Source organism: Centropristis striata, chromosome 7 (genome assembly GCF_030273125.1).
Source record: "Centropristis striata isolate RG_2023a ecotype Rhode Island chromosome 7, C.striata_1.0, whole genome shotgun sequence".
Lineage (NCBI taxonomy): Eukaryota > Metazoa > Chordata > Actinopteri > Perciformes > Serranidae > Centropristis > Centropristis striata.
In genome coordinates, this window is record NC_081523.1 from 3,788,282 (window position 1) to 3,800,822 (window position 12,541).

At 34.6% G+C, this 12,541-nt stretch overlaps 1 protein-coding gene across 3 annotated transcripts; it reads left to right on the forward strand.

Annotated features, from left to right (window-relative positions):
• The first annotated feature begins 2,652 nt into the window (after positions 1 to 2,652).
• On the forward strand, positions 2,653 to 7,215 carry dmrt3a (doublesex and mab-3 related transcription factor 3a). 3 transcript variants are annotated; one of them, XM_059337938.1, is made up of 2 exons: positions 2,653 to 3,046; positions 5,831 to 7,215. In XM_059337938.1, the coding sequence occupies exons 1-2, from the start codon at positions 2,653 to 2,655 to the stop codon at positions 6,844 to 6,846; spliced, it is 1,410 nt and encodes a 469-aa protein (XP_059193921.1). In that variant the 3' UTR covers positions 6,847 to 7,215. The 3 variants fall into 3 exon arrangements, with proteins under 3 accessions (XP_059193921.1, XP_059193922.1, XP_059193919.1); XM_059337939.1 differs by having other exon boundaries at positions 5,834 to 7,215; XM_059337936.1 differs by having other exon boundaries at positions 2,653 to 3,036; positions 5,788 to 7,215.
• The last annotated feature ends 5,326 nt before the right edge of the window (positions 7,216 to 12,541 follow it).

Sequence of the window (12,541 nt, forward strand, 5' to 3'; positions counted from 1 at the left end):
TTCTCTGTAAGCCGCGCGAGGCTCGGATCCCATTATTTGCTTGAATAAACCTTTTTTACGGTCAGAAATGGGCCCCGGCTTTGTCCGGTGTTATGTTTCAATGCCCTCTATTAGTCCAGCAGAAGGGACATATCAGCATCCTCGACATAGTTCCCAAAGGGCTTTTATACATGTAGAGACCTAATCATCTAAGTTATGTACGATTGTGTAAAAGGTACGAGAAGCTGCGAGCACTTTGTCCGAATTAAGACTCATTGGCTGTGAGCCTGCAGGCAACAGGGAGGGGGAAATAAACACATGTCCTGACTTTTATAATTAAAATTTAATTATAGGAGATCTTTGGATGTGTTATCTTTGACTTATTTCCTCAAAATGAACATTTTTTGGGCATATTTATCTAAAGAGATCCAAGTTTTGTCACATTTAAGTGAAAGATTTGATTTCTTTTTTACTTAGACTAAAGAATTACACTTATTTTTAAGTTTATTTTCATGTTTTTTCCATGTTGAATGGTGAAAAGGTGAATTTTAAGTGTCACATTTTAAATAATCTACAATTTGGGTCCTGCAGAGTTTGCATTTAAAGTCCTATAAATTGCACACATGTTGTTTTTCTGTCTGTTCTGCAGACTTGTGGCTACACTTTTCTTTTACAGGAGGTATTTATGGTGCTACTATGCCTTTAAATTAAATGTTTGTCCCATTATTGACTCCTTAAAATAAAAAATTACTGCTTTATACTTGAACAATCCACTAATCCACTTTTTTACTTAATTTTTATGTTTAAATGATGATCTGTTTCATTAAATCCTGCATTCAGTCATTAACGACAGCTGGCTTTTCATATTTTTGATATTTAGTTGACATTTGAGTTCATAAGCATACACACTTGTTAAGTATTCTATGATGCTATTTTCAGTGTAAATTTAGCATTTTGTTGCATGTTTATCGTTAAAATAAGCATAGAAATGCTTAAATATCCGTCTGTTTCATGCAGAGAATTCTACATAAAGTTATAATGTCTCATTATAGCCGGACATCCAAATTATTAAGGTTAACACAACAGAGTTTGGATTTAACATATAGGCTGATATATATTTATATCTTTTAGACATTCATAAAGCTATTTTCAGTTAATTTTTCTTTTTTTTTCATGTTGAGCTGTTACATATTTGATCTTTTAACCTCGTCTGAATTTTAACTGGTATTTTTTCGGCATATATTTTACAAAATCTTTCCTTAAAGGCCACTTTTGACAGCTGGGATTGCAATTTTTTTATATTCAGCATCAACAAAGTAAATCTTAGTGTGGACTCATACATATCTTTTTGTATTTAATTTTTTTTTTGTATTAATGATGCTATTTTCTGAGTCCATTTCATGCTTTGTTTCATGCTAAACTAGGTTTTTCCTGTGTTAATATTTAATCTTTTTATCCTCCTTAATCTTTTAAAGGATGTTTGCTTCATGCACTCTTATAAAACGTCATATCACAGGCCTGTCCTGCAGCTTGACATCTTTTAGGACCACTTCTGGAGATAATATAGCATCTTCACGTTGATAAAGCTTCAATAAGAATCTCAACTTTTCATTCCAGCTGCAGGATCGAGTCTTAAAATCTCCACACACAAAAAAAACCATGCAGGGAACATTTGTTTCCCTGCAGCCTGCAGAGTGTTTCTACTGTTCTGAAAGTTATTGTCCCGTTTTTAAAAAAGGAAACTCTACAAGCGTGTGAACCTTTGCAGGGAAACTTTATCTCATATTTTATCTTTATGTAACATTTCAGTTGCATAAAAGCAACTCAGACACATTTTCCTCTAAATGATGCATTATATAGAAATGACATATTTCCTAAAATGACAGATTGCATTTATTTTCTTTTTGCTTGTTTGTTTTATATTTTATCAAGAGGAGATTTATTTAAAGAGAGAAAACTTCAGTGATTCTCATGTTCCAGCAGCACGAGGGGCTTTGAGATGAGAAAAATCTGGGGAAACTAAAATAATAAATTAAAATAAAATGTTTTATTTAAAAAATAATAATTAAAAACAGGATGTGTGAGGTTGTTAGGGTTAGACATCTTTTAGGACCACTTCTGGAGATAATATAGCATCTTCACCTTGATAAAGCTTCTATAAGAATCTCAACTTTTCATCCAGCTGCAGGATCGAGTCTTAAAATCTCCACACACACAAAAACATGCAGGGAACATTTGTGTCCCTGCAGCCTGCAGAGTGTTTCTACTGTTCTGAAAGTTATTGTCCCGTTTTTAAAAAAGGAAACTCTACAAACGTGTGAACCTTTGCAGGGAAACTTTATCTGATCCTCACTGGCAGGTTGGTGTTGTTGGAGGTTTTTTTTCTCTCTCTCTCAGCCTCATGGACATTTTTTGCAGCGTGCTTTGACGCGAGTGACAGCGTTTGGTTACTCGTCTCCATAAGTGCGTGTCAGCCCTGATGCATATCTGAGCTGTCAGCCGGAGGAAAGGTGGATCCTCCACAACAAGCCAACACCTCTTATCCTCATCCTGTCATGCGTGTGGCAGAGCAGCTCCATCCACCTCCATCTCTGCTGCTGCTGCTGCTGCTGACAACAACACTCTCCTCTCCGCAGATGCACTTGCGCGTCCTGCAGGAAACCCGCTGACAGCATGAACGGCTACGGGTCCCCCTACCTGTACATGGGGGCTCCGGTGTCTCAGCCCCGGGCCCCGCTGCAGAGGACCCCCAAGTGCGCGCGGTGCCGGAACCACGGCGTGCTCTCGTGGCTCAAAGGTCACAAGCGCTACTGCCGCTTCAAGGACTGCACCTGCGAGAAATGCATCCTCATCATCGAGCGGCAGCGCGTCATGGCGGCGCAGGTGGCGCTCCGCAGGCAGCAGGCCAACGAGAGCCTGGAGAGCCTCATCCCGGAGTCGCTCAGGGTGCTGCCCGGCATTGGCTTACCCGGAGCCGGCGAGGGGACCCAGGGAGCCCCGCCGAGGACGGAGGAGCTGGAGCTGAGGTGGAGCAGCACGGAGCCGCTGCAGGCCGGAGCGCAGACAGGTGCGACTTTAAATCTTTACATTCTGACTAATGTTACTTTTAGTTGATGGAATAGGAAGAAAAACTTACTTTTCAAACTGCAGCAATATTACAAGGATACTTTATAATTAATAATAATGCAAAACGATTAATTAATAAAGCACAGAAAGCCATATTACTGCATGATTACTTCATTTATTATGTGTATTGTTTTTTTTAATTTAAACAAACACAACATAAATCACCAATGGACAAACACATTAAAAAAAAGGAAAAATAACAACAAAATCACAAAAAACCAACCTAAATAAATAAATAAAATGTATTTATGTGAATTGTTTGTTTTCACACAAATCCTGTGAATGATGTAAAAAAATATTTTTTATGAAATATGGTGAGATATAGTGAGATCTTAACATATAAATACATGCAAAAAGGACACAAATATTGGGATAGAGATGTTTATTTATTGTCTTTTACAAACTGATTTACTGTAAATACCATTTAAATAAACAAAGTGTTCAAAGATGCATTAATATTTTATCTTTATGTACTATTTCAATTGCATAAAAGCAACTCAGACACATTTTCCTCTAAATGATGCATTATATAGATATGACATATTTGCTAAAATGACAGAATGCATTTATTTTCTTTTTGCTTGCTTGTTTTGTATTTTGTCAAAAGTAGATTTTATTTAAAGAGAGAAAACTTCAGTGATTCTCATGTTCCAGCAGCACGAGAGGCTTAGAGATGAGAGAAATCTGGGAAAACTAAAATAATAAATTAAAATAAAATGTTTTATTTAAAAAATAATAATTAAAAACAGGATGTGTGAGGTTGTTATAAGCAAAGATATCAAGTGTTTGTGCTAAAGGACAAATAAAATATTTATTTTGTGACATTTTTAAAATGTTTGATTTTTTTTATTCTTATTTTAACAAAAGCAATAATTATAATAATAGGATGAACATTTATTCTCAGTATTTGTAGTAGTTTATTTTTTCCTTGTATATATATATATATATATATATATATATTGTTTTTCATTGACTTTATACATTATTGGAATTTGCATGATGTTTTTATTTATTTTATTTCACAAGGACTTGTTTTTATATTGGCCTAAATATTAAACAATCATTCAGTTCGATAAATTATTAAAATATCAACTCCTAGATTTGGTTGTTTTCATTTAATATATTTCTAATATATTTTTGTTCTGTTTGTTGTTGAGAGCAAATTAGTGTTTATTCATATTTTTTTTTTCAACTTCTCTTTATTGAGTTTTTTCCTTTTGTTCACATACAAAAATAAAGAAGATACATGTTAATTTATGCTTCAAATCAACACGAAAGAACAGAATGATAGTAGAAAAATAAAAGCAATAAAAAACAACAACAACAAACAAATACCCAGGTGGAGTCAAATCAAGTACCAAAACAATAATAATGTTTACAAATAAAAGGAGATTTAAATAGTAATAATACAATTTGGATGATGTCAAGTGTTATAAAGTTAATTTTTCATGGGATTATATTTGGTATAATAGTCCATAAATGGCTGCCATATTGTGTAAAAGGTGAATTTAATTTTTTCCAACTGCAAATGTTTCATTATATCATTCATTAAAGCTTGATAGACTGGAGGATTAGTGTTTATTCAGCTTTTAATGAAAATATATTATTCATAATATAGCAGCGTGATCATTAGAATGAGTCTAAATCCAGAGCAGAGACATAAAGGCCTGCTGTTTGTTTTTCTGGTTGACTCCTCTTTACTCCTCTGAGACTAAAACATCTGGACACTCAGCGGTCAGCTGACGGTAAAAGATGACAGTAATCAGCGGCGGACAGCAGATCGAATGTAATCGCCATATTTCTTCCAGGAGGTCAAAGTCTGATGAAATGTTACCGAGCAACAAGCGATCTGTTTACTAAATGTGTTCAAAGCATCGACGGTAGATTCCTCACTGACACACACTCAGCACTCTGACTGAACAGACAAGAGATTACTGCTGTTAGTTTCCTCACAGAGGAGGTAGCATGGAGAAAAGTGCAGAATATAACAAATTCTGAAGTCAGATTAGTGTCTTTAATTCATTTAACCCTTTGATGCACAACATATAAACACATTTTAATCACAAAAATGACCCACATTAATGTCCCATGTTATTTCATGCTGGCTGTGTGTTTGAATATCTTTTTTATTATTATCACAGATCATGTCCTGTCATGTTAATTCAGTGATAGTTTGTGTAGTGTGTGCGTGCGTGCGTGCGCGTGCATGTGCATATATGTGTGTGCGTGTGAGTAAGTGTGTGTGTGTGTGTGTGTGTGGGGGGGGGGTTAATTGTTGCATCTCTGTTTTTATATTCTGTACAGCACTTTGTGTTGCATTTATTGTATGAAAAGTGCTTTATAAATAAAGTTTGATTTTTTTAAAAATTTTATGATTTTATTTGATTATATCAACTTTTCTTTTTTTATACTTTATGAAAAGAAAAATAGTTTTTGTATTATTACATCAAGGGTCAAAAATGACCTTGTGCATTAGAAGCGTGGTGTTAAAAAATGTTGTTTATATCCAAAAAGTAAGAAATGAAAAATAAAATATTAGCACGTATGCTAATCAAGAACAAGTTAATTGAGGGGAAAACCTGCAACACTGAATGATGAAATTAATTTATTGCAAAGATATAGAATATAACAAGTTAATCGGATCGCTTGTTGTCACCAGAGGGTTAATGAACTCTCCTGCAGCCTGAGATGTGTTTCATGCACCGACTTGTTCTTGGTGTTGCAGAAGCAGCAGAGGACGGTCCTGATGAGGGGTCCGGGGCTGAGAACGGGGGCAGCTCCAGTGAGAAGGAGCAGGACCCGGTGAGCTCTCCTGAAGGCTCCAAGCCCAACTCCTGCTACACCCCGGAGCCCCCGGAGACCCCCTCCCACCCGGAGGAGGCCCGCTACAGCCTCCCTAAAGCCGGCAGCGCCGAGAAGGAGGCCAAGGCCGAGAGTCCCCAGAAGTACCCGGGCAGCCCCGGGGAGCAGAGCGTCCTCATAGAGGGTCTGTCCGGGTCCATCAACCTGCCCTTCAGCCTCAAGGCCAACCGGCCCCCGCTGGAGGTCCTCAAGAAGATCTTCCCCGCCCACAAGCCCCCCGTCCTGGAGCTGATCCTCCGGGGCTGCGGGGGGGACCTGGTGGGGGCCATCGAGGTGCTGCTGTCCAGCCGGAGCCCTGACGCGCACCCGCACTCAGACCCGCACCCGGACGCGCTGCTGCTCCCCTCTAACGGACACCTGTTCGAGCACACGCTGGGCTCCTACCACCCGGTCTCCTCCTCCGCCAAGTGGTCCGTGGGCTCCGCTTTCCGGGTCCCCGAGTCGCTCCGCTTCACATCCGAGTCCGCTTCGGGCGTGGTGTCCACCGGGCCCCTGGGGGTCCCCCTGCAGCACCCGTCCTTCCCGCAGCCCACGCGCTACCCGCTCATGCTGCGCAACTCCCTGACGCGCAGCCAGGCCAGCCCCTTCGTGCACAACGACGTGACTCTGTGGAATACCATGGCCCTGCAGCAGCAGTACCAGCTCCGCTCCGCGGCCCAGTACGTGTCCCCCTTCTCCCCCGCGGCCCCCACCGGGCCCGGCGGCTCCGTGTTCCGCAGCTCCCCCATCCTGCCCTCCAGACCCCCCGAGGAGCCGCGCATCAGCATCCAGGAGGAGAGCTGCACGCTGGGGCCCAAACCGGGCCTCTACTCCCCGGAGGAGGAGTACGAAGAGCGCTCCGACTCCGCAGACTCCCGCATCCTCAACTCCTCCACCTGAGACGGAGCTGCTGGGACTAAACAGCAGGGGACACCAAAAATGTATTATTGTGAATGGACATCCGGTGTGTGTGCGTGTGTGTGCGTGTGCGCGTGCGTGTATAAAGGGTCCTTTTCTGTCTGAACTGAACTGTGTCGAGCAATCACCCTTTGATAAAGCTGATGTTAATCCTCTTGACGTCACACTCTCGTGCTTCCCAGATGGACATCGACCAAAAACGGATGATTGTAAAAAAAAAACGGATTCGCATTGTTTTGAAAATCTGTCATCTACTTCCTGCAAAGCATGTTTAGTACTGTGAAAAAGTTTCGATGTTAAGGATCATCAATGCATGTGAAGAGTATGCCAAATAAACCTGACCTTTCCAAACGGACCACACTGTCGTCTTTCAGTGTTTTAATTCATTTAGATTTAACAAAGATCGGTCATATTTTAAATTAAATGTCACAACAAAGCTGGATTTTGTTTTCAATATTTGCTTTGTTGTAACATTTTTCTCTATAATTAAACTATTTTTATAGTAAAATCAGACGTAGAAACAAGGGGGAAATACTACTTCAGTATTTACTCCACTTCCTTTATCAACTCTAGTTTATTTGCAGATTCAGATTAATAATAATAATAAATTTAATAAGCATATAAATCAGTCACCCAGCAATATATAAAGTGATTAAAATGAGCTCCTTGCAGCTGCAACATCATTTATAATGCATCAGTATTTATAATTTAGAGCAGGGATGGGCAACTGGAGGCCCGGGGGCCACATACGGCCCTCACCCTCACTTGAAGTGGCCCTCAGTACAACTACATGCATTTGAGCATGAAATCTTAAAAGTGCAGTGTAAAAATGCACAATATTACTTCTTGCAATTAATGTTGGTCTGCTGTTGCACTGAAAAAAAAGAAGAAATCACAGTAAGTAGTTATTTTTTATTGTTTCAAACCTTTTGTATTCCTATTTATACTGTTATACATGCATTTGAGCATGAAATATGTTAAGTTACTGCACTGTAAACATATTTAAAATTGCAGTTTCATCATATCTGGTTAAGTGCACGCTCCTATATGTGGCCCTGTGGTAGTGAACATGAAAAATTGTTTCCCCCTTGAACTAGATTTTGAAATGAGCCATTCTGCATAGTGAGTACTTCTACTTTTGGTGCTAAAATTATATTTTGATGTCAGTACATTTGTGAAATGCAGGATTATTTTTACCTTAACCGGAGTATTTCTACTGTGCAGTATTAATATCTTTACTTAGATCTGAATACTTCTTCCAGCTCAGAACAATTTAACAAACATTGTACAGAAACTTGTGTCCTTTCAGGGTGAATATTTGCAATAACAGTCTGCAGAAAATCACAAGTGTAGCAGCATTTTTCACTCATAGCACCAAATATTTAACAGATGCTGTTTGTTTTGTGAGGTCCTGAGTGTTTAAAAGATCTGAGCATGCATCAAAAAAATAAAAGTAACTCAAACAGAATATTATAATATTACTAGGATAACGAAATGTATTTATTTTGTGACATTTTTAAAATGTTTTATTTTTTAAATTTTATTCTAACAAAAGCAACAAATCTCATTCATATATTTGAGTTATAATAATAGGGATGGACATTTATTCTCAGTATTTGTAGTAGGTTCATTTTACCCTTGTATATATGTTATTTTTTGCTTTTGATTGACTTTATACATTTATTGGAATTTGCATGATGTTTTTATTTTTATTTTATTTTACAAAGACTTCTTTTATATTGACCTAAATATTAAACAATATAATATTATTAGGATAAAGAAATTTATTTATTTTGTGACATTTTTAATATGTTTGATTTTTTAAATTTTATTCTAACAAAAGCAACAAATCTCATTCATATATTTGAGTTATAATAATAGGGATGAACATTTATTCTCAGTATTTGTAGTAGGTTTATTTTTTTCCTTGTATAGATGGTTTTTTGCTTTTGATTGACTTTATACATTTATTGGAATTTGCATGATGTTTTTATTTTTTTATTTTACAAAGACTTCTTTTATATTGACCTAAATATGAAACAATATAATATTATCAGGATAAAGAAATGTAGACAGTGTCCTAAGATTTAAGATTTTATGATACAAGTGGTGGAACAAGTATTCAGATACTTTACTGAAGTAAAAGTACTGTGAAAAAATACTCCACTTCAAGAAAAACTCATGCATTCAAAATCTTTCTTAAGTAAAAGTATAAACAAAAATGTACTGAAAGCATGAAAAGTTACTCATCGTGCAGTAAAATGAACCTGTCGTCAGTGTTTTTGTAATTAATATTACTGCTGCATTCATGTGTATATTGCAATTTAATGCTGTGGATATTTAATGTTGTGCTAATTTAACTCCTTTATTAATTGATGGGTAGTTTAATCTACAGCCATGCATCATATTCTACAAGATAAACGTGTGTTTGTAGCTTTGTTTGTAGCTTTGTTTTTGTCCTGTGAGAACCTCGTATCTCTAAAAAAGCCAGAAAAACAGCTTGTTTTCAGCTTTGTGACGATGCATTTTCCAGCTGATCCAAGAGGTTTTTTTAAAGAGTTTATTTAGTTTAAAATGTGTATAATTTTCCCAGCACATAAAGGAAAAATTCATGCTTCAGTTTATCACCAAATCAACACATCTGGAGATACGTGGTTTTCACTGGACAGGAAAGTATCATCTTTAAAGTAACTAAAACTTGAGATTTAGCAAGTAAAAAGTACAGTTTTTGTTACTTAACTTGTTACTTTACAGAATCAGATTAATTTTAAAAAAAATCCTACAATATTAAAGAAAATTGTGGATTGCTGAAGAAGCCTCCTCTAACTGAATTTTAGTTAAGTGAATAAATTCTGATACTTTCCCCCATTTCTCTACGTCTGATGTTACTATAAAAATAGTTAAATTATTCAGAAAAATGTTACAACAAAGCCAATTTTTTTTAATCAGCATTGTTGTAACATTTCATTTTTAAATATTAACGATTGAGTTAAAGTAGAAGATACTTGCTCTAGTTTTAAATTAGTCTTTAACATACAACAACACTTTATTTTACTGATAAAAAAATAATCTCTTTTTCCTAATAAAGACGTTCAGTGTTTCCTGTCTGTGTGCTGTTTGTCTGAAAGCTTTCAGATGCTGCCATCTAGCGGTGAAACACATCAACAGCATGTTTATCTCAAATATAGGCCAAAATATATGAATATTATTACTGTAACTGAATATAAAAACTGCAGATTTAGGATAGAATATCAATTTATTATACATTATACATATTTATGAATAAACCAATCAAGTTCTATATTAAATTAAACATAGTAAATTAAATTAAACCTTTTAAACAGGAAAAATAGCCAAAGAAAATCTAGAGAAATATGCATAACAAGACATCATATATGTAGTTTAATCTCTCTCTCTCTCTCTATATATATATATATATATATATATATATATATATATCGTTATTTGGAAAGTGAAATAAAAAGGACAGTATTTCATGCAATAGTTATTTTAAAGTATAAAATTATAGCAAAATATCAGAAAAGACTCAAAAAAAAGTCAGGCAACACATAAATAAAAACAGAATGAACAGAAACGTATAAGTTTAAACAAAATTAATACTGTTTGTACATTTTAATAGAATATTTGTTATCACATTTTGTTTTATTTACATTTAAGACAAAGTCCCAATCTTCATTAATCAGGTTAAACCTCAAACTTATAAGTGCAGTACTTGTCATAAAATCTATGCTTATTTTAAACTATTTGTGCATTAAATTATACATTATACATACATTATATTTATGTATATATTTTTTATGAATATTCCAATTAAAGTTCTTTATTAAATTAAACATATTAAATTAAATTAAACCTTTTAAACAGGAAAAATAGCCAAAGAAAAACAAGAAAAATATGCAGAACAAGACATCATATATGTACATTAAGCTAATATATATATATATACATAAATACTTTCTTTTTAAATTAATGCGTTTTAATGCTAATATTTACTCAATGGCACCTCGACAATTTTTCCAGTAGGTGGATATAATATTTATTTTATCATTGTTTGTACAGCTTTTCAAAATCAGTTTCTATAATTCACTTTCACTTTTTCAGAATATAATTTATCATCTTTTTTCCTGTTATGAAGCTGTTTAACCACTTTAACCACTGAAAGTTGTCTCAGTCTGCCACCTGGTGGACAGAACGAGTATTTATACTAAAACATCCAGGAGCCTCACTATAGGAAACATTATACATTATATATTATATATTATATATTATATTTTACATTAACACTGTTTAAATATAACAAATATCAGCAGCTGGAGAAGCTTCAATAAATTAATCAGAAAACTCAAGAAGGGAGATTTTTGACATTAAATAGAACAATTCATATCTCATTTTTAACATCAACAGAAGTTCATAAACAGAAAGCTTGTCTCAACAGATTGTTTTTTGTTGTTGTTTATTTGTTTGTTTGTTTGTTTCAGCAGTATTAGGGGAAAAGTAACAGCATGAGGGTGTAAAAACAAACATGTCGTGGTCCTGTCTGAGGTCTGTGCTCTTCTACTTCTTTATGTTTTATTAAATGCATTAGTTACAGGCGAATGTTAAATCACAATTATGTTAAATTATTGAGAATATTTAAGGGTTTATAGGACGCAAACTAAAATAATGTTCTCCTGAAGAATATTTGTTCCTTAAACTGCCTTTATTAATGCACAAGTAACTCAACAAATAGCTATTATGAAAAGTACTGCACTTAAAATATTATATATTTATTTATATATATATGTATATATATAAGTTGATAGGTTGTCTCAAGCGTAAATAATAACAGGATGTGATAACTGTGTATAGACAGTATTTTTTATGTTCTATTAACTATTGTTTTTTCTAAATATACACTGTTTTTATGTTATGCACAGTGTTTGAAGTACTTTCTCTAGTCTTTTCTTTTCATGCTACTTTTTATGTAGTTATTTTGTATGTTGTATGTATGTTATTTTATGTAGTGAAATAAAAAGTACAATATTTCATACGATATTGTACTTTTTATTTCACTACATTTATCTTTACAACAACTTAAGTTACTTTCCAAATAAAGTTGTTTTTTTTTGAGAGAGAGATAAATAAAACTACATATATGATGTCTTGTTATAAATTAAACTACGTAGCAGTTTATACAAATACACCTTAAACAATTAGCCTATTAATCAATAAATCGATTGACAGAAAGATTAATTAACAACTATTTTAATGGTTTAAGTCATTTTTCATGCTTCCAGCTTCACAAATGTGAAGATTTGCTACATTTCCCTGTAATAATTTGGTTGATTTCAATGCATTTTTTTTTAATAATTGGAGGTTTGGATTGTGGTTTAGATAAAACAAAAGTCAGTATTTTTCAAGTTTTTACAAAATAAAAAATCAGTTAATGGAGAAAATAATCAGCACATTATATAAATAACCATTAGTCTGATGCAGAATAATTTAAAAAATAGCTCAGTAAAAATGATGTTTTTATATTAATTCAATCGTTAATAATCTCATGATATAACAGGACACATTTTATATCACTTTAAGTTCATTTTTCTGATTATATGTACTTTTACGTAAAAAATTTTATTGGCACTTTAACTTGTAACAGAGGACATTTAAAGTGTAG

Excerpts from the sequence above, each read along its gene's own strand:
- dmrt3a (XM_059337936.1), top strand. The coding sequence starts at position 2,653 with ATGAACGGCTACGGGTCCCCCTACCTGTACATGGGGGCTCCGGTGTCT. Across the intron at positions 3,037-5,787 it reads CGGAGCCGCTGCAGGCCGGA|CCTGAGATGTGTTTCATGCA; the intron begins GCGCAGACAGGT and ends ACTCTCCTGCAG.